This window comes from Mus caroli, chromosome 13 (genome assembly GCF_900094665.2).
Source record: "Mus caroli chromosome 13, CAROLI_EIJ_v1.1, whole genome shotgun sequence".
NCBI lineage: Eukaryota > Metazoa > Chordata > Mammalia > Rodentia > Muridae > Mus > Mus caroli.
This window is the reverse complement of record NC_034582.1, coordinates 64,352,234-64,378,730: the sequence shown is the minus strand read 5'-3', so window position 1 is coordinate 64,378,730 and position 26,497 is coordinate 64,352,234. Positions and strand designations below refer to the sequence as shown.

Sequence of the window (26,497 nt, the reverse complement as noted above, 5' to 3'; positions counted from 1 at the left end):
GAATGGTGGTCTGCGGCATGGTTAAAGGCAAGCATCACTTTACCCAGACCTTACTGGTCATGGCCATACACTCCTAAGTTCAAAGGAAACAAGGGTTTTTCTGTTACCTAGCCTTTTCCTTTTTTTTTTGTTTTTGTTTTTTCGAGACAGGGTTTCTCTGTATAGCCCTGGCTGTCCTGGAACTCACTTTGTAGACCAGGCTGGCCTCGAACTCAGAAATCCGCCTGCCTCTGCCTCCATGCCCAGCTACCCTAGCCTTTTTCTTATCTTGTAATTTGCACACATGTGTATGTATGTGCAAGTTCATGCAGACACCAGAAGAGGGCGCTTACATTTCCTGGAGCTGAGCCACTGACATGGGTGCTGGAACTGAACTCAGGTCCTCTGCAGAGCAAGCAAGTGCTCTCAACTCCTGAGCCATCGCTCCAGCCCCAGAAGTGTTTAAAAGTCTTTTACTCGACCCATAAAGATGAAATGGCTACTTTACACCCGCTCCACGAAGCCACTTCAGTGACCACTTAGGAAATACAAGCACACACAACCCTTTATGCAAGGCCAAGAAGTCCTACAGAGCAGCACCTTATGGGAATCAGACAAACCGTGCTGAAATTGAAAACATACTTCACTATAAGCATTCATTGGAACCATTTAAAATATTCTGGAACCCAAGGGAAAAGCACACAGCCTGAATGGCACCCAGGATTGCCACCCGGCCTGTCCTCCCAGTAGGATTTGACCAAGAATCAGAGTAAGTTTCATCTGCTAAGGGGGTTTCTACAAGACGGCATCCAAAGCTGGCATGGCAACTCATGCTGAGGAGCCCAGTACTTGGGAGGCTGAAGCAGGAGGTTCTCAGGTTCAAAACTTAACAAAATCATGTCTCAAAAAACAATGCTGACACTGTTGAAGTCTGATGAGGAAAAAGAACCAAGTCTCAGGAGACCTCCCTGTAAGACACAAATAGGGACGAACACAATGGCAGGCAGGTGTCTGCCAACAAGCAAAGCTGTCAGCACGAGGTAACAACCAATGGTAACACAAGCCCTAGCTGCACTGCCTATCTGCTCTACTAGTCAGATGTAAAAGCCCAAGAATATTCTACAAAGTAACTAACCCACACCCTGTAAGAGGAGGAGTCACAAGATGGAGGCAGCCTGGGTAGCACTGGCTGAGGCTGACACCCGTCTTCTTGACAGTGAGGTACTTGCAATGACTACGGCTTAGTGGTCTACTCACCTCAAGGTCAGGTCCAAGTGTAAGATCTATGCCAGGAAAGACCCACTGCTGCTAAAATGCCTCCCCCGGGCAGGGATCTAAGCAAAGTATGCCCCTCCTCCTAAGAGCCCAACAATGTTTCATCCACACTCCACAGTTCTACCAGAATTCATTCTGGGGAACCAATGAGTTACTGGGCTTACTTGTAGAGCAGGTGAGTGCTACTTACAGAGGTTGGGTTTCCCTACCCTGCAAAGGCAGTGCCAAAGTCTTTAACCAGCAGATGACAGCTTTCCCATAGCCACAGAGATGGAATCCCACCCTGGTCTTCTTTGGCCTGTATCCTCCGGTCCCTCCCCAAGGAAGAGTTACATACAACTTGTGGAATGGCACAGCTGGACATTTAGGTGAGGATCCTATGACCCTCCCCAGGGCATATAAACAGTCATCAAATCCAGCTGGATTGATTGTTTATGAGCAAGGCACAGCTGAGTTCCCAGAGGTAGCCCGTGTTTAGCTCAGAGCACATATAGGGAGGCCGGAAGAGCATAGGTGTAACTGATGTTCAACTGTGCAGACAAAATGCATTACAGACAGAGGGAAGGAAGAGCTCCTGCAAGGACTCTGCCGGGAGAATGAGAATCTGGGCGAGGGAAACACGGCTGACAGTCCAGCTCCAAGTCCTGTATGAGACACAAGAGGGCTGGCTTTTCTCTCCCATTAGCCAACTAAAAGCAAATCCAAGTCTCATGCCAAGATACATGATCATAAAAGCTCTTTATTTCATGACCCAAGCAATCTCCACCCCACTTAAAACAACTCCAGGGTAAGCACAAACGGTCCCCAAAACTGCTGTCATGATTCACCAGCCTTCCCTCTGAGATGGCTTATCTCACCCTTTATCACAAAGGCACAGAAGTCACCTGAGACCTCAGTGTCAGCATGACTACACAGCACACTGATGTGCAGTCCAGAAAGTATTAAAGCATAGATAGAGCTGCTTCCCAAAGACTTGTAGATTTTTACTATCGTTTTAGAAGACTAGGTCAATATTGGCCGACAAGGGATCTGAACTTCTGCAAAGGCTGTGTTAGCCTTTAACAGCAGAAACATGTATCCACCCTGCAAAAGCGACTCCTAAATGTTAGAAAGCACAGCTCTCCACAGACTGTGGCCACCACTCATTTCCAGGTCCCTGGCTAAGGACATTCTAGGTTTGATCTCCAACAACGGATGGTACCAATTCAGTGTGTGGAGACTCCTTCACCGGGATGGCTCAGCTGCAGCTGCATCACAGCCAGGGATGGAGTCTGGGACACAGGGGTCTTGTGCTGTCTGCTTGGCATCCTCCTCATCTTCAGGCTGCTCTGGGCTGGCAGCACTCTCATTGGTAAGAATGACTCCCTCTTTCTTCTTTTCTCCCAATACCTCCAGACCCATCATCCTGAGATAATGAAGTCGCTCATTTTTGGGCACAAAAGTTCGAATAGAGGCCTTTCCCCGCCACCCACACAGCACGATGGGGCACTGGAGGGTGTCTGGATTCCTGCCAAAAAAGAAGTCCCGTGTAAGCATTAAGCATGCTATTCATTCCACCATCTCGTGATACCGACACACAACCTCTGGAAAAAGTGCTGTGCCCACTGCCCCATCCTCCATGTATGCGGTCAGAGCTGTGACCCTGCCTGCTACCCTTAGTGCCTCTGCTGCTGAGAACTCCCCAAAGAAGACCAAGGCCCTAAAACCCCTGTAGGCTGTGGCTCCTGCTCTAGCCTTCAAGTAAGTGCTGCGGTTACACCATAAGCTGCCATGCACAGCTACTTATCTAACATGGAGGCACGCATACTTACGCAGAATCTGGCTCATACTTCAGCACAACACTTCCCTTTGCTGGAAAAAAAGAGAAACAGACACATGTGACAAGGTTTTCACTTGGTGACCATAACCACTGAGCAGATGTGTGTGCTGTTTCCAAAAAGGGTAAGTGAGCTCTTTGGTCTCAGGGATATAGGTGGTAGAAAATCACAGGGGAGCCCAAATGACAGAGGAAGGAAGGAAGGAAGGAAGGAGGGAGGGAGGGAGGGAGGGAGGGAGAATGGTGTATATGCAAGTATGTATATAAGTGCGTAGTATTTAGCACTCTCTGGGGAAGCATGAAGTTGAGAGTTAACTGGTCAGTTCTCAACATTCAAGGTTAAACAGAGTCTCAACTAGCTACAGCACAAAATAACATGAGAAATATCATCCTATACTCTATCACCTCAATACAGGGTAAGGGCCAGTGGGACAGCTCAGCTGGTCCAAGTGCTTCCTGCCCAAGCCCGAAGACTGGAGCATGAGGTTAGATCCAGAACCCATGTGGGCGGGCAGAGGAAGCCAATCTCTGCAGGTTGCCTTCTGTCTTCTACATGTGCACTATGCCTCAAGTAAAATAAACCTTCACAGAAGAATTAAAAGAAAGGGGCTGGCGAGATGGCTCAGCAGGTAAGAGCACTGACTGTTCTGTCAAAGTCCTAGTTCAAATCCCAGCAACCACATGGTGGCTCACAACCATCTGTACAGCCAGTGTACTCATATACATAAAATAAAAATAAATAAATACATATTAAAAAAAAAGAATTAAAAGAAAGAACTGTGAAGTCCCTGCTCCTTCTCTGCTGAAAGGAGTGCTCTGCACTCGGCAGGTGTGTCTCACACCAGGGCGAGGAGAGTACAGGAGACAAAGACAGAACGGATGGTACCCCAGGCTGAGCTGCACTCACAACAGATGTGTAAGGGTACAAACAGAAGAAAAGCAAACAGGACACACTTGGTGAAGATGTCGCCACAGAGACCGAACACTGGAGTTTGGGAGTTGTAAGAGGACAGTGCAACCAAGACTGCTGGTCTGATGGGCCAGCTCAGCTTAAGGGGTCAGGCCAAGTACAAGTTGGGGTTCCATGAGGGACAAAGCAAAGAACCCTCAAAAGGGCTCAGGTCTTTACCATAAATGGCACTGCACATCACTAAGCCCACCACAGTCTCTGAAAGGTTATCTCTGAGTGACTTAAAATCCCTTTGGGAGTGACTGTCCTGTCAGCAGTTATTATCCTGCACTCTATCTGATTGCGGGTGCTCTAGCAACACTTGTTATTCCGTATTACTTGCTGTGTAGCCAAGCATGACCTTTGAATCGCTGATCTTGGTAAGTGCTGGAACTACAGGCATGCACAGTTCACGCAGGACTGAGCATGCTGAAGGAACCCTGTGCCAACTGAGCCTATCCCCTGCCAGATAGGACTGTTTTTCCTCTCAGTTATCCTCAATCCACGACTGGTCAAATCTGAGGGTGTGGGGCATGCAGAGGACTGACTGAAGTGTGTGCAGCTGTCATCTGCAGTCCTCATGTTAGTAATACAAGCTGGCCAGCGTCTTGGATCCCTTTACTCACCGAGTTCCTTGACTTGACTGTAGGCCTCACTGCTCAGTTTTCTAAAGAATGGGTTCTCCTGGGTCAGCAGTGTCTTCACGTCTTCCATTGACACAGTGATGATTCTTGAATTGATAAATGGATACAATGTATATATTCCCTGTAAGAGCCAAGAAAGAGCACTGTGATCCATGATTCCTTAAGGACAAAGGGCTGTCTTGTGTGGTTCATGACATGACTGAAGGCTCCAAAGAAACCAAGGCCCCAGAGGAACTCAATACCTCTGAGATACTGAACTTGAGTGGCACACCAGAAGGCTCCTCTCTGGCTATTTCACATTAACCCTTTTCTAAATTACCTCCTGTGCCAAACGGAACGCACAATCGAATTCTTCACCACTGTTATTTCGACACCAGACTTTTATCCCAGTGTTAATGACCTGTAAGTTAAAAATGAGATTTAACAAGAATTAAGGATACTCATTCACTGCTGCCCCTTTCACTATAGGCAGTATGGCTGCCTCTGAGCAGCTTTAGAAAGGGATGGACAGAAAGAAAAATGGTCCTATTCTGGAACAGGTTCTCAAGAATCAAAGCACAGTTCCCATCGCTTCTATGCCCATGGCTCATGGCAACAATGAAAAGTTGAACAACTAAACACAGACTAAGTTGGACACATTATGTATGCATCCAGACAGAGGGCCCATGTTACTGCTGACAGCCCAGAAGCCCACAGAGCTGAACAAGGCATGACAGCACTGTTAGTAAGCACAGCCACTAGGCTGGCAAACCTGAGAAAACTGTCCAGGGAGAAAACAAAGAGGAAACTCTGGGAGTCGCCCCTCCCAAGAGAAAGCAGTACGGGTATGCAAGGTCCTGCTTGTGCTTAGTCACGCCCACTCCCCAGCCACCTTCATCTTCTCGCTATTGTTCAGCAGTACATTCCTCAGCTCCTTGGAGACCATATAAAGCTGCCGCTTCTTTCCTTCTGTGGTTCGGGTTAACAGATTCATCCTCGGGAATGAAGGATCCAAGGCATAAAACTTCCTGTCAACAAAGTAGCACTGCTTACAGCCCAGCTGGCCCCCTGGCCTCACCTGAAGCACAGGCAGGATGTGCCCAGAGGACAGCCAGGAAAAGGGCTGTTACAAGAGCTGCTCTTCTGCAAACTGCTATCCCCACGGCCAGAAGCCCAGACTCCGAACCTGGGCCAAACCTTAAAGCTTTTACAGTGTATGCTTTTCTGTGTTCCCTATGCAGGACAATTCCACTCCCACTCCTACTGGCCCCTCAATTTCCTAAATAAAAGCAGACCAGGAGCCTCTGCCACTGCCTGTTATACTGAGTGAGCTAAACCCACACTGGGTCCCAGTTGACAGTGCTTCCTGTCGCCTTTACCTCCAGGTGGCTCTTCCTTTTTCAGCTTAATAAAGGCTGGGGTCTCTCAATTACTACCCAGCTCTAATGCATGATCAGGAGGAAGAGAGCTAAGTACCAAGTACTAATTGTATGAGATTGATAATGCTTTTGTTTTGCTACAATGAACTTTCTAAAGTGGGATTCAAATGGCAGGATCCTTACTCAATAGGTGGAAACAAAGGATCATCTTCAGGAATGAATACAAATGGATCTTCTTTAAATCCAAACAACTTCATTTTCTTTGATGGAGGAGGGCTGAGGAGAGAATAGGGAGGTGGTAAGGTGGTCAGCAAGTGTGGCAGGAGCAGTCCATACCTGCAGCACTCACTCAACCCTGTTCTGTAGAGCTGGAAGCATCTGTGAGTGCGGTCTAACTTGCAGAACATAACAAACAAGTTGTGCTGTGTCCTCATTCCCCTGAAAGTCACCATGGCTAAGGCTCTGGGACCCCATATAGCTTAACAAGGAGGGCTATGAAGACAACAAACAGATAGTTCTGCTCAGATGGCACCTTCTTCCTCACCCACACACGCCATCTTTCTTCTCATTACTCTCTGTGTTCTCAGTGGTGTGAGCTGTTTCTGAGTCACCAGCTCCAGTTATCATCTGACTTTCCAGCTCAGACTGGTCACTGGGATTTCCCTCTGTGGCAGCCACATGGCTGGATACCCTGGGTTCTCTGGCTTCTGCAGATTTACTCTGGACCTGTTGAAGGGAACAAATTCATTTTCACACAAAAGCAACACACTTCGCACCACTGTAAAGAAATTAAGACTACCATGTTCCTGTCAACCACTTTTATTTTTTTTAAAGCATTGAAAGATAAACATTCTTTTTAAAAAACATTGCCTTTGAAATTTGCTCTTTAAATGGAATCTGCAGGCATTGTTCAATTCAGAGCTGACTCTCCAATAGCTTCACAAAGAACATCCCAGGGGCTTGTAGAGCCTGCCTGCTCTTGGTAACCCTGTGTCCGCTCTGGGTAAGGCACATGAGTCCTACAGAGTTAGGCTTGGGCCCATAACTGATAGACATCTTAACAAAAGAGGGCTATGGAAACTGTTCCAGGGTGTAATTAGGAGGAGCACACACACACACACAGGGCCTCAGGAACTGAGGCAATCATGATATACAACTAACTGGCTCAGAGCAGAAGCAAGTCATATTCTAGCACACTTGCCTACCACACAAACCCTTCTGTGGTTATAAAATGTGGCCAGGAATTGTGCATTTCAAGGTCATCTTGGATTAAGACTAAGGCTGCTCAGCTTAAAAAAACAGAAAAGAACTGTTTTCTCAAGGACCTCATCCTCCCCTGGCCACTGGTGGCTCAGGGTAACTACCAGTCCAGCTTCTAGTTGAGACCTAACTCTGGAGTCCAAACTCCTTGGGAGTAAAGCTTAGAGCTGTAGTCTTCTGGTAGAGGTAGGATGCCAGCCATATGGCAGTGTACATTTTCTAGTAGTGTACTTAAAAAAAAAAGGTAAAATTAACTTCACTAATACGTTTTACTTATGGCAGTGTGTTTGAAATACTGTTTCTTTTCTAAGTGGTCGCTGGAAGTTTAATATCAGGGTACCTTGTGTTCTCTTACAATGTGTTTTAACAGCGGCAAGCATTAAGTTATTTGGAGTGGATGTTGAAACTAGAGTCCTTGCATATGCTAAGAATGTGCTCTGCCTCCAGCCCCAGCAGAGCATGCTCTGGGTGTGATGTATCTTAAGAGTGTAACAGTGGCACTTCCTGTGCTCTGTACCTACAGCTAGTGGCTGAGCTGGTGGCAATCGTTCTGAGGCTGTTATAAGTATGCCGTAGAATGACATATACTTGAGGTGCCTTCTGGCTTCAGGCTGTTTTAACAGGGCTTTAGCCTCTCTTCCATTTTACTGTCTTACTTTTTAAAGTATTTTGTGTCATTTGCTGGGTTCCATGTTAGCATGCCTCTTTCACTCTGACCAGTTTCAGGTGTCTGGCCGGGCCTGTGTGTGAGTGAATAACATGGCCTGCTAGAGACACACTCCTATGAGGTAGTATCTTACTAGTTAGTCATGCAGAGGTGGACACCACTCACAGTGAAAGCCAGACATAGCTGTGCTGTCTTTTCAGAGGCAGTGGATACTGTAGACAGTGGCCTTTTTGAGATGTCTCTTGAGGCTGTTGCTGTGACTAGGATTTGGCTCTAACAGCTTGTGGCATGGAGGTAATGATGGCTTACAGATAGGAGGGGTGTCTTACTCCAGAGCAGAACTCACAGTGGGCAGAAGGAACCTCATGGTGCAGGGCAGGAAACGTCAGAGGACTCCAGGCTCAGAGTCCAGACAGAGTCCTGCCACCATCAACCTCATGTCCTTTCAACTGCTGCTAAGTAGTTGGGGATAGACAGAGACAGAACATGGCCCCAAATACATCCTTTCTCACTGTCTCTTTTTGAGGAATGCCTATGTTTTGTAAAATCTGAAATTCAAATGAAGCCCCCTTTCTTTAAGCTCAGAGTTTCGTAACACCCTCAGCTTTCAAAACCTTCACTTGGCTCTGCATTTGAAATGAATTAACTCTTACAGGTCTTGTCTTCTGTTAACACTTACCTTGGGCTGACGTTTGTTCCACGGCATTGGTGCTTTCTTGACCAATACTGCCACAAAGAACCCTCCAGTATTCTGATGATGGGGCAGGATTCGAAGGCTACAACAGTATAAATGCACAAAGCACGCAAATGATCCAAAACTGAGTCTGCTGAGGTCTGTTCTGCCCTTACTGCACTCAGTGCTACTCCCAGAAGAGCAGCATATCTTCACTGCAAAGTCGTCAGAGGGGAAGGTAAGGAGGGATGACACAGGGCGACACAGGGATGGGGAGATGCACATCATCAAGGCACACTACAGGCATTTATGGAGCTATCAGAATGAAGCAAGAGTGCTGTACAGTTACCACACATAAATGAAGAAAGGACGGAAGGCACATGGCAGTTTCCAAAGTACTAACTGAAACTGGACACAATACCAGTACTTGTAAACACTGGTACTCACAAACAAAGGACAGCAACCCCATCGACTCCACAGCTCACAAACTTACCATCGCTCTAGATGCATTGCCTGTAGCTTCTCCAGGTCCGTTGGTGGGAACATGGTAGGCCGGATTTGTGTATGCCTGCCCTGGGGAACCTCATGCCAGTCTGCAAACCACTGCCCGTCTCTAGTCATGACCTGTCCAAAGGAAGGAGCAGCAGCACCCCAGTGAGGAGCACACCGGTACCCAGGGTAAGGCGGCTGGATACACATCCACCCCCAAGTCCAGGAGCAATGCCATCACACCCACGGACTCGGTTTTCATTGTTTTTAAAACAAATCTCAGACGATTTTGTGTGGGAAAGACAAGGGGAAACTATTTTGATTTATAAACCAAAGTTGAACTGCAAACCACACACATTAAAAAAAAAAGGTATCAAGGTCATATTTATGTGCGTGAGAGCAAAGCCAGGTTCCATACGGGGAACAAAAGAAGAAAAGCAACCACATGCAATTATAGCATTTGTCCTTAAATAGAATCTGCAAGTGGAATCCATACTGTACAACCATGTGACACACTGATTCACAATGCCCAAACACAAATGTTTCCCAATGTTTGTGGCTCTTTCAAAGTGTCCCCAGTCCTTAGAAATAAAGTCCCCATCACAAGATTACCTTCCACTGTGAGACTCCAGGCATCCACTTCAGTCCTGGCAACTCAGCAGACACATCAGCAAGCTCAAGAGCTCCTAGGAACATACAAAACAAAAAAACAAGAACCCCAAAGGCTTATATATTGTGCCCATTCAAAGAAACCCCAAAAGTGCATTCGTCAAAGTACACACGTTGCGGCTCCACTCTTTCTTTTCGAGACAGGGTTTCTCTGTGTAGCCCTGGCTGTACTCAAACTCAGAAATCCACCTGACTCTGCCTCCTAAGTGCTGGGATTAAAGATGTGCGCCACCACTGTCCTGAACACGGCTCCACTCCTAAGAATGTCCAGAGAAGGTAAGTTCATAGACAAAAAGCAGCTTAGAGTGGACAGAGAGTGAAAGCCAGTGGGTATAAAGAACCTGCTTGAGGTGCAAAAATGGCCTCAAACTGAACTGTGGTGACAGACTCAGCTAAGTGAGTTTACGAAAAGTCTTTTAACTACTTTCAAAACACAAGTTAAAACTTAACAAAGCTGCTAAAATACACAGATAATATGGTTACACTGAAGCTGTAAGCATTAACTACAGTTACTGCTGGTTTGCCCCCACAGCTAGGATTCAGTCAGGTATGCTCTGCACACACATTGGTTAGGTGAACTGTGTCTTCATACCTTTTGGTCTAACAAACACCCCAGAAATTATGTTCAATTATAAAAGTTTTCCAGGGCAGCTGTGAACATGTTCTAGTCCTGTGGTCTACAACAGTGACATGGTAAGAAGCTGTACACCAGCTACCAAAACAGACTTGAGGAAAACATCCAAGTCCCTTGGAGAGGTGAAGGGAAAGCAAGTAACTGTAAGCAAGTCAAACGGCCCTAAAGGCACCTTTGCTAGGGAGCCTTCCATAGAGCTCTGCTCTGCTCTTATCTCCCTCCTGGCCGGGCGAGGTGGCGCACGCCTTTAATCCCAGCACTTGGGAGACAGAAGCAGTCGGATTTCTGAGTTAGAAGCCAGCCTGGTCTACAGAGTGAGTTCCAGGACAGTTAGGGCTACACAGAGAAACCCTGTCTCAAAAAAACCATAAATAGATAGATAGATAGATAGATAGATAGATAGATAGATAAAGATTCTCCCTCCTTGAAAGCAGACACGAAGTGTAGACACCAGTTCTTTCCAGCACTGGGCCACTGTCTGCATCAAGGAGCAAAACTCTTCCCAGGTCAGGAAGGAGCTCACCCCTTCTTCAGCGTCCATGGCTGGGAGCCATCTTTCCTCCAGTTCTCGACTGCAGCGTGTCAGCTCTGAGCATCCAGTAGTCCCTGATTTCCCCACACCTAAGTACTCTATGCACTCTTTGTTGCTCCATTTTCTGTTTAAAGCTTGTGACTAAGACTAAATGCCAGGCCTGATACAGAAGGACGGCTCCTGTCACCATCAAGCCTGTGTTTCTGGTGAGTTTACCGGCATTAACACCTACTCTAGTCGAGGGAACTGCTCACCAAGAAACCTAAGCCATGTTTAATATCAATAAAAAGCACCAGCAGAGAGACCGTGTGACTCCCTCAGCTCCTACTACTACAACCACCTTCAGAGGGCTCTGCTAAGGATCAACCCCAGCTACTGTCACTCAACTACATCCTCAACCCAGGCTTTTGGAAAAAGGGATTCCTGTGAGCCTCAAGCTGGGCTTAACTGAGCCCCTCTGCCTCCCTCTCCCTGAGACTGACAGCACAAGTCCTCTAGTTGGCTTCAGAGATAGGAACTGGCTGCCAATGCTAAGTACACCGCCTGCTTTTCAGAGCTGTGGGACTACGCCATCCTCCTAGCTATCAGAATCCTCCCATCCCTGAACGTCAGCTAACACAGGCATAAATCTGGTCAAGTTCAATTCTTATCACTTGGCAGAGAGTGTCTGTGGGTATGACATCATGATAATTTCCTTCTCCTCGTGCAAAATAATTGTTCCAAAATCTCATCTTTATTAAGGCTAAAGTTAAGAATCCAATATAACACATCAAATGTCAACCCAAAGAACCCAGCTGAGGGCTGACTGCACAGCGCAGACCAGCCAGGGCTAGGCACACCTAATGCACCCATGGCAGTTGGTGGGTGCTGAGCCACAGGAAATGTGAGTGAACTTTCCATGTTATGTTTAACTTCCACATCGCTTGTGAGGATGGCACTCTGGTGGACTGTGATATCAAAACATGGAAAAAACCTACTGACAACTTTTTAAAACCTCCAATATAGGTTAAGTTAGTGGTGGAAAGCTAACTCTGCAGCAAAAGGCTGAAAGTGAAGCACTTTAAAAGCATTGTGAAAATGCTGTTTTGGAATACTGTTAGAAAATGCTGCCTGTCTGATGTCTCAGTGTAACTCAGTGTCTAGGACTTTACAGCAGTGGGACGGGTACTAACAAGTACAGGTCAGCCAAGAACATGTTGAAACTGGGACCTTGTGAAACTGGAACAGACTGACATCACTGCAAAGATCAGCCTGGTAAATCCTTAACACAGGAAGACTCCCCTTCCAGATGCACATCCCAAAGTGTGGAAAGCAGGCCAAGAAACCTTAACACCACGTTCACATCCACAGCCCCAGGTTCACAGGAGGTCACAAGAGAGATCCAAGTGCCCACCCACTGAGGAACTGTACAGACAGCTGGGTAACGCTCAGCTTACACATGGAATAAAACCCTGACGGAAACTTGCACTGCTGCAAACAAGGCAGTGACCTAGAGTGACAATTCCAGAGACAAAAGCTGAATGGTGGCAGCAGGAGACACAGAGCTTCAAGGTCAGTCTTGCAGGATAAGGAACTGAGGACCATACTGAAAGCTGTGCAGCATCAATTAGCCAAGCATCCTGCTCTGAACACTTACAGGCAAGATGCTCAGTGGGGATTATTCTACCCCATTAAACTCTTACACAATCAATGTATAAGGGTCTGGCATAGTTACAAATAATCATTTTGTTATTAGAGAAAAATGAGCACAGCTTTGTCCCCAAGCTTTCAGGTTCCAAGTAATTCACAAACTAAGTCAATCACATCCCAGAAGCCACCCCCCCCCCCTTTTTTAAAAGTACAACATCTCACTTTAAAGAGTTACAGGTGTTGGGTTAAACATTCATGCAAATGGTGAATACCTGTCCTCCCTCTCCCCAGCTGCCTGCTCACTGTCCACTCTTTAAGGACTGGCTGCACGCATGCTCACCTTCACTCTTCTCTAGCAGAGCTGCTATCACTGCTTCATCCTCCACGGGGTTCAAGGAACATGTGGAATACACCATCCTGCCACCTTCCGCCAGCTGCTCAGCACCTCGAGTTGCAATCCGAAGCTGGAGGCTAAAGGTAGATCTCAGGTTAACATATCAGCCCCTGAACAGAGGCCACAGAACACCTACTTACTCCGTTACAAACATGATTTTTATGGCACTTTTATAATAAAAACAAAGCAAACACCTCTCAGGGTTGCAAGTGAATTTAATGTAATCTTATATAAGCTGTATGTTTGTTCCAACATCTTTTTTTTTTTCTGTTCTGTTTCCCAACAGTTTAACAAAAAAAAGTATAACGTATTTGGAGAATTTCTCTACTAAAAAATCTCCAAATTTATTGAATTATGTAGTTTTCCTGGGAAAAATATAAAACCTTTCCTCCATTTTATAAAACCAGTAATATTTAATAAACAAAGTACTTGCTAAATTATTTGTAGTCAGTTTATACTAGTATACTAGCCCACTTACTGAAGAGCTTGTGCTTTTCATGTTAAAAGAAAAAATGAACACCAAAGCTCTATAGAAAGAGCCATAGAGAACGCCATCAAGGGAGGGAGGGTCTGGAAAGATGACTCAGCAGTTATGAGCATGTACTGAGGACCTGGGTTTGGCTCCCACCACCCACATGGTGGCTTGTGAACATCCAAAACTGTAGTTTTCTGACCTCCATAGGCACCAGGCACACACAAGTGTGCACATATACATGCTCAAGGAAAACATAAACAACAGGAAGAATAAGTACGCCACACACCAATACTGCCTCGCACAAACCATGGACAGACGCTACCATGAGAAGTCCACAGTGAAATGGGCATAGAAGGCAGATAAATGTGCATCATAACAGCATAAAAAGTAGCTGTTACTATGCCTTACTTATTTTCTTATTTATTTGATTTGTCAAGACAGAGATTCTCACTTGAACTCACTTTGTAGACCAGGCTGGCCTTGAACTCAAAAGATCTGCCTGCCTCTGCCTAAGTGCTGGGACCAAAAGAATGTGTCACCAGGCCAGCTCAAAGTTACTACCCTTACTTAAATAAGACTTTTAAGGCAATTGTTTTAAACCGTCCTAATGCTGCAACCCTTTAATATAGCTCCTCATATTTTGGTGAACCCCAACTATAATTTTTTTTTTTTTTTTTTTTTTATTAAGACAGGGTTTCTCTGTATAGCCCCTGCCGGCTGTCCTGGAACTCACTTTGTAGACCAGGCTGGCCTCGAACTCAGAAATCCGCCTGCCTCTGCCTCCCGAGTGCTGGGATTAAAGGTGTGCGCCCACGCCCGGCTCATAAAATTATTTTGTTGTGACTTAATAAGTGTACTATTGTTACAGTTATGAATCATGCTGTAAACATGAATCCTAAAAGCACTGTGACCCCCAGGCTGAGAAGCACTGCTTTAACATAACTTGTAGTGGGCAAACTCTCATGAGGCACCTGGGGCACACCAGGAAATGGTCTACCAGGGAGCCATGCATCTTGAAGTCTGCCTGTCTCAGTCTAAGCAATTCACTCACCCATGGAGCTGCAAGCTGTTTAAGGTTGTCCATTTCTTCCAGACATCAATGTTTTTTCTCATTGTGCCATCGCCACTGGAAAGAAGATATTTAACAAGTGAGCCCTACCCAGGTCATACCCAAGCTGAACTGCAAAGCAGGTATTACAAACACTGACTAAAGCAACTCCATCCTCACAGGAGACTTTCTACTTCAGCTTCCAGAAAACTACACTTTACATTCAAATCCAGAAAGCAAGGAACAGGAACAGAAAACCTCATTTGATTCTCAAGAGACTGCTTCCATGGAGAAGTGTTGGGTACATGTGGCCAGATCCACAGTGTTCTGCTGCAGACAAGTGCTGGGTGTCTTTGCAGAGGATGTGAGAATGAGAGTCAATTCTAAACACAAACACATTTGCTCTGTATATACCGTATACACACAGGCTGAAGATAATGACGTGCCTCTCTGAATAAGCAGTGCTTTGGTTGTGACTTGTCACAAGTTAGGGTGTGAAATTGTTCTCTTGGAGATCTGCCAAGGATTCAAAATGCTTTGACTTTTGGAGAACTTTACATTTCAAATTAAGGATATTCAGACTATACCAGCAAAGTTAATCTGTATATCCAGGAATTAGGCCCTTGTATAAATGCTACTTAGAAACATGGTTAATAAGACATTAAAAAAAATCAGTATTATATTAGCAAAGGTTTTGCCACAGTAATCATCCACTCAAGCCAATTTAATCCTTCTACACTTTTTTCTATGTGTTAAATATTTCTCACTTTCTTCTCTGATTTGATAAAAATTATTACAAAGTACACTTTACAGGATAGACTTCAGATGTCCTGTTTCATCTACCCAGCCCTCCAGGGTTTGCTCCTGTTCTACCTCAAGACTTCACAAAGCTTCATTTCCAGATACTTCAGGAACAGTTCCACAAGATAGGAAACTCCTGATATATGATCTCTACTTTAAAATGACACTCTGGCTGGATGATAGGGCTCAGATGGTAGAAGCTCTACCATAATTTCTGGGATTTCTTCAGCCTATAATCAAGAGTTTGTAAAGTCAACTTATTTTCAGAAAAAAAAAAATATTTTATAAGACCATATGGGTAGAAAACATGAGACCCTCACGGTTAATCAGTTAATATTATAACTAAGGAAATAAGAAGAGAATTCATGACTCATGTACTTCTGATGCTTCATACAGAACATTATAAGTTTTACTTACCATGCTGTTAAAGTAGTCCATGCTTTTAAGTTTCACGCTATTCTAAAGTATCAAATTTCCATGTGTTTGAACTCAGCCACACTCAGTACTATCAGCTACAAATCAAACTAAGTTCTACATAAGCAGTAAATGTTTAAGAATGGCATCCTCTCAAAGAGTTGTCCTAGATACTTTGCTAGGTTCCCTCCGGCAGACTGAGCTGGAGTTTCCACCAATCCACTCTGTTCAGGCATCAACGCTTGGGTTTCACCACCTCTGAACTGATGTCAATTACAGCATAGGGTCTTTCCTTTCAAGACAGCTATTCAGTCAATTCATAGAATGTTTCTGCAAATAAAGTCTAATTCTCTAACATTTATGCCATTAAAATTGAAGTATCAGTACACAGTTAAAATGAGTTTCACAAAGGTTTCAACTCTTAAAAGAATTCTTAAGGGAGGGGTGTATGTGTGTGTGTGTGTGTGTGTGTTCGTGTTCCATCTTCTAGGGCTGTTATGACTGTTCTATACCCAACACCATGCCGAACTGTTTCACAACTCCCTCAAGTCTGTCTTTTTGTTAATATCCTCCTCCATCCCCCTGGCCACAGTAACCGTGTGCACCATTGTGGTCATGTGGTACTTCATTTAATCTAATCCATATGTAATTGGATTTCCTAATAAGATTTTGGGCATTCTGCCTTTTAATAATGTAAATACCTGCAAGGGACATCACATAAAATTCGATCATAGAAGAGAATCTCTTTCCTTCCGTCCACATCTACTGTAAGTCTAGGTATGCTGGATGCGTCATGGTTTACCACCATGATGCAGGGACTGCTCAACCTTTTGGCCTGATGGACGAGCAGATAGCAGCGCTTGTTGTCCACGTCATTTGCGATTACAAATCCCTCTAGGAACATAAAATTGTAGTCAGGAGAGATGCAGCAGAAGCAGACTCATCCCCTGAAACACACAACCAGAACCCCTGGGTCGGCAGGTGAGGAGGAAAGCTCTGCAAGACGTCAAGGCTCAGAACAAGACTTTATAGAAAGGGAAAAGGGGCTGGGCGTCTTTAATCCCAGCACTCAGGAGGTAGAGGCAGGCAGATTTCTGAGTTCAAGGCCAGCCTGATCTACAGAGTGAGTTCCAGGTCAGCCAGGGCTACACAGAGAAACCCTGTCTCAGGGGGAAAAAAAAAAGAAAATAAAGAAAAAAAAAAAAAAAAGGGAAAAGGAGCTGACTGACTGTCGGCGTGTGCATTTTATAGGCACCCGAACCCTCAAAACCTCAAGACTCATCTGTTAGCAGCTATTGACTTTGTACCAACTCCTGTGCCAATAGCTTTCCTATGAATACTATTAATTATGGGGGAGGTGTAGGCAGAAAGGCACATAAAACCTGACGGAGTTAAAACCCTGCCCATGTGTCAGAGCTCTGCTCTAGAATGGATATGTGGCCTGGGGTAGGGTCTTGTCACCTAAGCCCATCATCTGGTTGTGGAACATGACACCCAAGCTCAGAACCACCCCAGGATGGTTCCCAGGTGATGGTCCTGCTCATTTCTAGCTCCTCCCATACTCTACCACAAAAGGCAGAATATGCTAACAACATTTACAACCAGGACCATGCTTCAGAACAGCGAGGGACACAAGACATCAGGAATACAGAGAAGAAACTGTTCCTGCCAGAACTGGGACTTGGGCAGCTGCTGAAGCCAACAAACAGGACAGACCAAAGCTGACCTGACCAACACTGGAAATCCTGCTCCCCACTCTCAAGAAAGACAGGAAACCTGCAGAAATGTCTGCCACCTCATGAGCATCCTGCAGCCTCCCCACAACACTGCCCATCACATCCCACTTCACAGGGCATCCAATGCCGCTCCAACCTCCTTGAAGGTGGGGGATCTGAATGGAAGGGACTAACAGCAATAACCAAGAACATCATGTAACTGCTTCTCACCTACTCAAGTTCAAACACAAGTCTGTACTATGTGCAGGCCCGTTTTCTATTACAGACAGACATAGGAATCTCTCATAGTCTGACTGTGCTGGTCTGAGAACTCATCATCAGTGTGCTACCATCAGTTCACAGTTATAGGAGCAGGCACTGCCCAGGAAGCAGGAAAGGGGAGGACTTCTCCTTGACCACAACCCAAAGTAGCTTCCCTGCCCCGCAGTGATTACCTGGAAAGGGCACACTCATGTCTGCATGCAACATTTCAATTAACTGTGTGGTCTTGGATCCAGGGGCTGCACACATGTCTAAGATCTATAAAACAAGCAAACAAACATACATGTATCACTTATGAAAAGCTTTAACACTCTGCATTTGACCTCAAACCGCCTTGTGAGTTGTTCTAATACACTAACTTGCATACCAAGACCTAACCTAAACTTCTATCCGATGGAGAATGTTCCCTGCTCAGAGGCATGGTGTACACATGGCTGAGGACAGAGTGCTGCTGGGAACTGTGGAGTTACAAGTGGCCCAGCATGACATGACAGCAAGTGTCAACTCCAAAGTGTGGGCCCACTGCACTTCTTCTTCCTCATCTGGAAAATGCAGTGATGGGATGCATACTCAGAGGATCATGTAGGCACAGGCAAGCCATCAGGTTACTGATATCACAGAACAGTGCTTGGCACTACTGAGCACCACAGAGCCAAGGTGGTTTAGACAAGGATCACTCAAGGCTATCTGTATAGTTAACTTATTACAGTAAAAAACCTTGAAGAGTGGAGAAAGTTATGTGCAACTATGTGTATTGTAAGATAAGACAAAACTGCAAAAGCAAAAATCCTAAGGGGATAGGCTAATACTGTAAAAGGTTTCAGCAGAGTGGACACACTGCCAATACCTACCTACCCCCCAGTCCTCTACGCGGTACACTACCTTATGGTGCGGCTCCACGTTGAGCAGCAGTGGGGGGATCATGCTGACAGCCTCCTGGCGGCTGATGTTTCCCTTGAGGAGAAAAAAAGCAGCAACAATAAGAAAAACAGCATTTCAAATCAGCAATGTATGGAGTGTGACAGGAAAAGCCCACATGATCTTACAAAGAATAAGCAAATCTCTACTATCACAAAATGTTCAGTGAGAGGAGAGTTTATATCAATCGATAGTTGCTTGCTATCTAAAGATAATTGAGAACAACCCACTAGCATCAGGTTAGAAGGTCAGGTATGATACTGGGGGTTAGTACCACAGTCTTGTTCCTCTTAAACACGGGGGTCGGGTGAGTGTCCTCAAGGATGGTCAGCTATCAGAGCAGGCAGCCAGGAGCCAAAACCCAGTGCAGGAAAGAAAGTGATCACTGAGCAATAACCCTTCTTCCTCACATCTCCTCTACCAGGAACCCTCCATGTCCACTTCCCAGAGCTAAGCAACTACTTGCAGAAACCAGACATCAGCTATCTTTATCTTTTGGCAACTAACTAATCAACACAACACCCTCCTGTTGTTTTCACCAGAGCCAGGGAACGAGAGCTGGCAGATAAGACCCGTTCAGGTGGGGACAGGGGACAGCAGGGCAGTACTGCCTCTGTCATAACCTACCAATAATGGGGACATGTGGGCTTCTCACAAGATACCTGCTTCTCAACCTGAACCACTTGTCAGGCATTTGACACATGACAAGTCAGGCCTATGACAGTCAGCCCTGACACCCAGACTTGACCTTTCACCCGTTATTCTCTGCCTTGAGTTTCTCATCAGCAGTGATTCTGTGGCACCTACCTAAACCTTGATCCACTCACCTAGGCACACCGACGTAAGCTTCCAGTTTATTAATGTGTCTCTGCCTCCAAAACTCTGCAGAGCTAATGAAGCCAGCTCTGCTTGGCTGCACAGCTCCCACTGCCTAGTTCCTGTAACAGTCACCTTCCCTCACAACTTGGGTCTCCATCACCACCTAGCTGCCTACTGCACTGGTCACCACCCAGCCTGTGCTCTATTCAAAGCACAAACTGGATGCTCCCTAATGTTTTGCTAACCTCTTACTCTACCACCAACCTAGATAAGGAACTGAGCAGAGCCGAGGACAGACAAGGATGTGGCAGCTTTCAATGCTTAGTTTCCAGCGAGGGAAAGTCAAGCAAACTTGTGTCCTTTACCTATTTGCACAGAAAGCCATAGTGGTAAAAAACAGCGAGTAACTGAAACTGAGCCAGACCCAACTTTCAAATTGGTAATGGCATCAGTAACTAGGGAAGCACAGCATTTCTAAAGCTTGGTGAACAGGAAGCCCACTTTATCTAGTAGCACAAAACCATTCACTTCATCAGAAAGAGGTGAATAAGAAAAGGAAAGCTATAGAGTGTGCACTTCTCCAGGTCCACATGAATGGGCAGCAGCTGTACTGGGACAGTCCAGTGACTGAAGTTGCTCAAACCAACCCAGAAGGTCTGCACCTACGAGAATAACAGCTACACTCGGCTACATGTTTTTGGCAGCATTGGTAAAGGTTCAATATAGGAAAAATACAATCAGCAAGACACAGTAAGATAAAGTGTGACATTAATAGTGCCATTACAAGTAAACTAGATAACTTCCATAGTGGCCTTAAAATCTTGGATGTATGACAGTTCAAGTGAACACACATCTAAGAAGAAAAAAGGAGGAGATTGTACAGAAGTACTATGAGTGACAGCCTGGTCCTACACTCAGATTCGACAGCCATGTGAATCCACCAAGAGAAGGCAGTCAGACAAGCTGACAACAGAGACAGGTAAGCCTAGTCAATCACAGGAAACTAAGGCCAGTGTCTCCTCACCACGCCACTCTCCAGGTGGGAAGCACGGTGCCAGTGCAATCACAGCACCGTGTTCAGGCCCCAGGGCACTCACAGAACCCACTTACAGACTCAGTCTCGCTGACCAGGAACTGATGAAACTTTGCCAACAATGGGGACTTCCTCAAGATTTTCCGACTTAAGTTTGTGTGCCAGGCAAGTTCTTCAGGGTACCTAGAGATGGAAGATGTTGACCATTTTCATACAATAAGGCATGAGTAGCAGGCAGTTACACGCTTGACAGATTCCTGATTATGATTTTGTTAGTCTATTTTGTATGTCTGTAAAAGCAATTCTATAAGGCAACAAAAGAGCTTACGTACAAAACCCAACCCCACACCCCCTTCCCATTCTTGGAAACCACAAATGCACTCAGTTTTAACAAGACTGTTATCAGCTATGCAGACTGAAGAATGAAGTCTCCTGTCATTTGTGTCACTCTGAGGACATTCCTTCTTTGTGAAGTCAGTGATTGGGACAGGTATTATCTACACCTGGCCTGTACCTATTCATCTACATGCAGGAACGAGGGCTTTGGTGTGACTCACGACACCCTGCTCACCAAGCCTACTCAACCCAGCATCAAACTAAGCAGGTCGGACAGTAATTAATCTCTACGTTGGCACTGACTGTTACACCTGAGACAGGACAATGAATTCCTGTAACAAGTCACAGAGGTTCTGTGTATCTCTGTAGCCATGGTAACAAATGGGAAAATGAAATCAGGCTGACTGGAAAACAGACCCAAAGTGACAAACTTGAAACTTGGACGTGACACAGAAAAATAGTTGTTAGACCCTGCTCAACCATTGTGCACTAAGATACTTCTGTCAATTTCCATCTAAATTATGAAAAAGAAATTTTCTGTGGTTGTTACACACAGCACTCTTCCACTCTCTTTTTTAACCAATCTTTGATGCACCAGACAATTAAAAACAACTGAAATAGTAATTCTGCTTCACCAGAGGCAATTCCATGGACGCCACCAGTCTGGAGTCCTAGTGTGATATTGGAGAAATCTTCTGCACACTGCTTTTAGTGTCTGACATCCAGGACTCATTTAAACGGACCTGCTGTGCTTAACATGGTAAGGAAGGATACTGAAAACCCAAATAGCCAGTGAAAAATGGCAAGCGATATTCCATGATTAAAAAAAAACACAAAAGATTACCTAAAAACAAAAGACAACATCAATATACCAATAGTTAAAATGCAGACATGGTAGCATAGGCCTTCAATCTCAAAAGAAGAGGGGACAGTCTCTCTGAGTTCGAAGTCAGCCTGTTCTACATAGAAACTTCCAGACCAGCCATGATTAAATAATAAGACCCTGCCTCAAAATGAAAAATCATAAAAAAAAATCAAAACCCATAGTTATCGGAAAAGACTCACTAAATTCACCTTTATATAGCAACTGCTTAAAATATTTTTCTTTTGTGAAAATTTTACCTAAAAATCTTAAATATGAAACCATAATTAAAAGCTTCCTTAAGTTCACTCAGGGTGTGGAGCATCTGAGCTGTTACTAAGCATTTCAGGTATTGAACATGAAATCCTACACCTTCAGAGCCAGGGATCACAGGTAATAAAAGGGCTGTCATGGGAGCGGGAGTGCCTGGATGCTGGATACAGGGGAAGACTGACTGAATGTGAGCCTACAGGCAGGTTGCACTGGGAAACACTGGCACACAAGCCATAGCAACCTGTGATGAGACTGGCAAGCAGAGCTTGTCTTCCCTTCTACTCTGAAATTAGGATGTGGAAAACTGGTCATTGTAAAAAGAAGTTCAAGAAGCAACTCAGGAACATCAAGGAGGAAGCTGGACCCAAAACCAATTAACCAAAGTCATTAACTCAATTAACTGCGAGTCACTGATGAACACGTATACCCCAACCTCATGTTGATAAAAGCACTACAGAAAAGAACATTAAGATGCTTGAAAAGAGGCAGATGATGGGGGCTGGGGAGATGTCTCAGTGGTTAAGAGCACTGGCTGCTCTTCCAGACCAGAGGTCCTGCGTTCAATTCTCAGCAACCACATGGTAATGGGATCCAGTGCCCTCTTCTGATGTGTCTGAAGACAGCCTCCCTGTACTCATATACATACATATATAAATCTAAAAAGGCAGATGATGCTGGTACATGGATTTAATCCACCCAGCAGACGCAGGTGGATCTGAGTTTGAGACTAACTTTGTCTACAGGTTTCAGAACACCCAGAAATCCTGTCTCGGAAAACAGACAAACAGATGCTTGAAAAATACATCCAGGGGGCTAGATACACAGCTCAGCAGTTAAGAGCACTGTCTGCTCTCCCTCCCATAGGTCCTTCCCAGCAACCACATGGTGGCCCACAACCATCTGTAATGAGTTCTGTAATGCCTTCTGGTGTGTCTGAATACAGTGTACTTATATATAATAAACACGTAAATCTTTATAAGAAAAGAAAAGTCAAGTACAACCAAGCTCTTTAAGCCGACAGTGACTTTAGAGCCAAGAAGTGCATTGAAGGGGGTTGGGGATCTAAGAAACACCCAGCACGAGGAAGCATTCTGTACCCACCAGCTTAGTGGTTGTGGAACTTCAACTTTCTGTCCATCTACTTCCAGGTCCTCCAACTCCTTAAAGTACTTGTTCTTCAAGCAGTGGAGAATCTCTTTGGCATGGCTATGGAAAAAAAAAAAAAACAAGCAAGTTTCACAGTCATCTAAGAAGGTGAGTTGGTAAGATTTAATAACTTTAAGATTGCAAGTGTTTTAAGGTAAAACCAGTTCTGAGAAGACGTTCCATAAGCGCTCCGGGGTGTGCATGCAGACTTTTTAACACCTAGGCCCTGTTAACATCTAAGAAAGCAACACCATCCATTTTCTAACTCCCTCCAGTTCACTGTTGTGTTAGACACACCTTACAAATAAGGTAAAGCAATACTGCATTTCGTCACAGCTTCATTTTTTTTTTATTTGCCACGAGTCTTGCGGATAACGTGCATTGACGTACAGGAGAGGCAAAGATTCCTTCTGCTCGGACGGTCCCCCACAGGACCCAAGTCTTTCCCGGGTTGCGTTTTCTATTCATATTCTAATGTCCCACCGAAGACGTTCCTGTGCACTACAGCCCCCAAGTCCACACCTCAGAAAAGACACAGCAAATGTACCTTTTGTACCCAGTGATTCTCAGTGTGGCTGGGAGAGGTTCTCGGAGTGACTCCATGAATTGGTCCCATTCTCCCTCCGGCACGATCTTGAGTTCCTGATAGTAGTGCTCGAAGAGCTTGTTCTCCTTTACGATCTCGGGATAGCCACCTTCCCAGCCCTGCCAGGAAAGCGACAGGTGAGCAAGCTCCGACCGACACCCGCGAACCCGGCCCACGAGCAAGCTCCGCACGCGCGAGCCCACCGGGCACCCCTCTCGTTCCCGCGCCTACCGCCTGGCCGCGCTTTCTGCCGCCGTCGCTGCCGTCTTCCTCGCCCTCAGGCTGCGGCGGCTGCTGGAACCGCCGGCCCCGCGCCCGCCGCCCCATGGCCCACGCGGCTGCACACGCGGAGCGCACACAGCGACCCACCAAGCCGCACGCACGCTGCACTTCCGGCTGCATCCCGAGGACCCCGCGGCTGGGTCCTAGCAGGGGCAGTCAAAAATATGCCTGAAAGACACAACATGCTCCGGCCGAGAACTCACGCGATAAAAGGGTGGTATTCCTATAGAGAACGTGTTTCCTCAAAACAACCTTAAACGCCACTGAGCGTGAATCTCCCCGTCTTACACAGAGACTCAGGCACCTGCATGGACGATCTGATCGTAGCGCGTGCGCAGAGAGTCATGGAGTGCTGGCCGATCTGTCGCTGTCCGGGTTAGACTGTGGAGGGGCGTGGTTGCAAGTTGGGCGGGGCGGAGCGAGAGTCAGTTTCGAGCGAAGAGGCGGGGTCTTTGCTGTGTAGGCGGGACTTTGTGGGTGACGCGAGGCTCTGGTGCTCCGCTGTGGAGCTGAGGGGGCGGAGCTCCGGCTAAACTTTTCGCGAGCCAAAGGAGCTCTCAGCCAATGTGTGTAGCGCTCCAAGATCGGGAGGGGCTCTGAGGGGCGGGGCTCTAGGCTAAGGCGCCCCCCGAGAGGGCGTGGCTCCCTGTGTGGGCGGGGTTTTACCCAATCGGTCTCTCGTTTGTATTCCGGGCGGGAGGGTATCTTCTGGTGGTGCTTGCCTTTGCTCCTGTCTCCGCCCGAGCAGGTGGCTCGCCCCTCCCCTGGGCAGGTACACCCTGCTGGAGCGCTGGCCCTTGTGGGCTGCTCTGCGCCCTCCTCCTGAGCTTATATGTGGCTCCATTTGGACACCCGAGCATGGAGCACGCTGCTCGACCTCAGCTATGGAGTTGGATGAGTTGTGCCTAATGGATGCGCTAGTCTACCTGCAGGGTTTCCTGGCTTTCGTGGCCTTCGTGGGGCTCCAGATGGTGGGCTCTTCCTACGGCCGCTACTCCTCACAGTGGTCCGGCCGCCGAGTGCCCGCGCGACCTGCCTGGTTCCTACAGGAGCTGCCTTCATTGATTTGGCCGCTGTACGAGTGCATCCGTCCTGCAGCCGCCCGACTGGACAACCTGCCTAACCGCGTCCTGCTGGCTATGTTTCTGATCCACTACGTGCAAAGGTAATGGTCTTCCCTCCTGCGCTTGCTCCCGAGGACCCGCGGGTCAGAGACTTAATTCCGAAATACAAAGGATGTCTAGAAAGGGAGGTAGAAAGGACCGCACAGAAGCGGTGGAAGTTCCTGTCTGATCAGGGATAGTGGCACAGTGGTCCGGATTTCTTCTCTGGCCATCTGCAGACTCCGCCCTAAGGAGTATCTGCGATGCCATCCAAGCTGCATTTCTACTGTTTCCCCCTTGGGGAATCTATCCCTGGTAGCCTGTCCCATAGCCAGGTGACCTAGCTTCAGCTTGCTAACAACCTACTCTGGAACTACTGTGGACCCCGAATGTGGACTGGAGCAATTTCAGAGATGTTTTGCTTTCTCTGTGTGAGAGGGTATGAATCTTTCCCAGGAGGTGTTATGTGAAAAATGTTTTAGTGACCGCCTCAAGTCTTTGGGTTTTCTAATAAACTGGACTGGACTGTCTCTAGGTCTTATCTTTAACTGACCCAACATTTATAAATAACGTTTAAATGTTTTCATCTAGATTCTGAAAAGTGCACAATTAAAAATAAAAAAAAGGATGTCTCTATATCTAAGGAAGTTGAGTTCTGTGACATTTGGGACATGGGAAAGTCTTATCCTCTCTGATCCTAAAGTATTCATTTCCTAGAGAGGCTGGGAGAATTCAATGTTGTGTTAATAGCCTCTGCTTTCTTATATCCAGTGAGGAGGAAGAATGAGTTTCTAAATCTGTTGCCCAAAGTCCACTATGGCCACTATGGTACATGAGTTGATTGATTTTTTTGCTGTTTTGTTTTGTTTGTTTGTTTTTTCAAGACTGAGTTTCTCTGTGTAACAGCCTGGCTGTCCTGGAGCTTACTTTATAGACCAGACTGGTCTTGAACTTTCAGAGTTCCGCTTGCCTCTGCCTCGTGAGAGCTGGGATTAAAGGCGTGCACCGCCACCATGCAGGGCTGGGGAGTTGATTTTTGAGTGATTTCTTGTCATTATTAATGCAGGCCCTTTATATGAGGGCACAATCAACATACAAGGAAGACGGAGTTCTGTGTAACCCAAATTGTTGATAGAGTATTCCAGAAGCTGAGGAGATGGCTCAGCAGGTGCATAGCCGTTCAAGCCCAAGGACTTGAGTTTGCATCCCACACAAGATTCTGCAATACCAGTGACCCTGTAGGGAAATGAATGCAGAGATGAGAGAACCCCTAGGGCCCAGGAGCTAGGTAAGATGGTGGTATACACAGCAGTGAACAACAGGTAGAAGGCAAATACCAACAGCCGAGGGTGTCTTCTGACCCACGTACATGCATCTCTTCTGTGGCATACGTGCATCTCTCCCTCCCTCCCTCCCTCCCTCCCTCCCTCTGTCCC

General features: G+C 46.2%; 2 protein-coding genes across 2 annotated transcripts in view; one reads left to right on the top strand and one right to left on the bottom strand.

Moving 5' to 3' along the window:
• Positions 1-1,973: 1,973 nt before the first annotated feature.
• Nsun2 (NOP2/Sun RNA methyltransferase 2) lies at positions 1,974-24,078 on the bottom strand. The gene is made up of 19 exons (XM_021179798.1): positions 23,908-24,078; positions 23,638-23,795; positions 23,046-23,150; positions 20,551-20,656; positions 18,586-18,657; positions 17,877-17,961; positions 16,408-16,600; positions 14,495-14,569; positions 12,915-13,045; positions 9,723-9,796; positions 9,115-9,245; positions 8,628-8,724; positions 6,566-6,747; positions 6,205-6,297; positions 5,535-5,670; positions 4,983-5,063; positions 4,646-4,784; positions 3,066-3,105; positions 1,974-2,761 (listed from the first exon to the last, which is right to left on the bottom strand). The coding sequence occupies exons 1-19, from the start codon at positions 24,076-24,078 to the stop codon at positions 2,479-2,481; spliced, it is 2,352 nt and encodes a 783-aa protein (XP_021035457.1). The 3' UTR covers positions 1,974-2,478.
• Positions 23,770-26,497, top strand: part of Srd5a1 (steroid 5 alpha-reductase 1) — a 37,096-nt gene continuing 34,368 nt past the window's right edge. Inside the window, exon 1 of the mRNA XM_021179799.2 lies at positions 23,770-25,123. Within this exon, the coding sequence (XP_021035458.1) occupies positions 24,843-25,123 (281 nt within the window). The 5' untranslated portion in view covers positions 23,770-24,842. The remainder of the gene's footprint in view (positions 25,124-26,497) is intronic.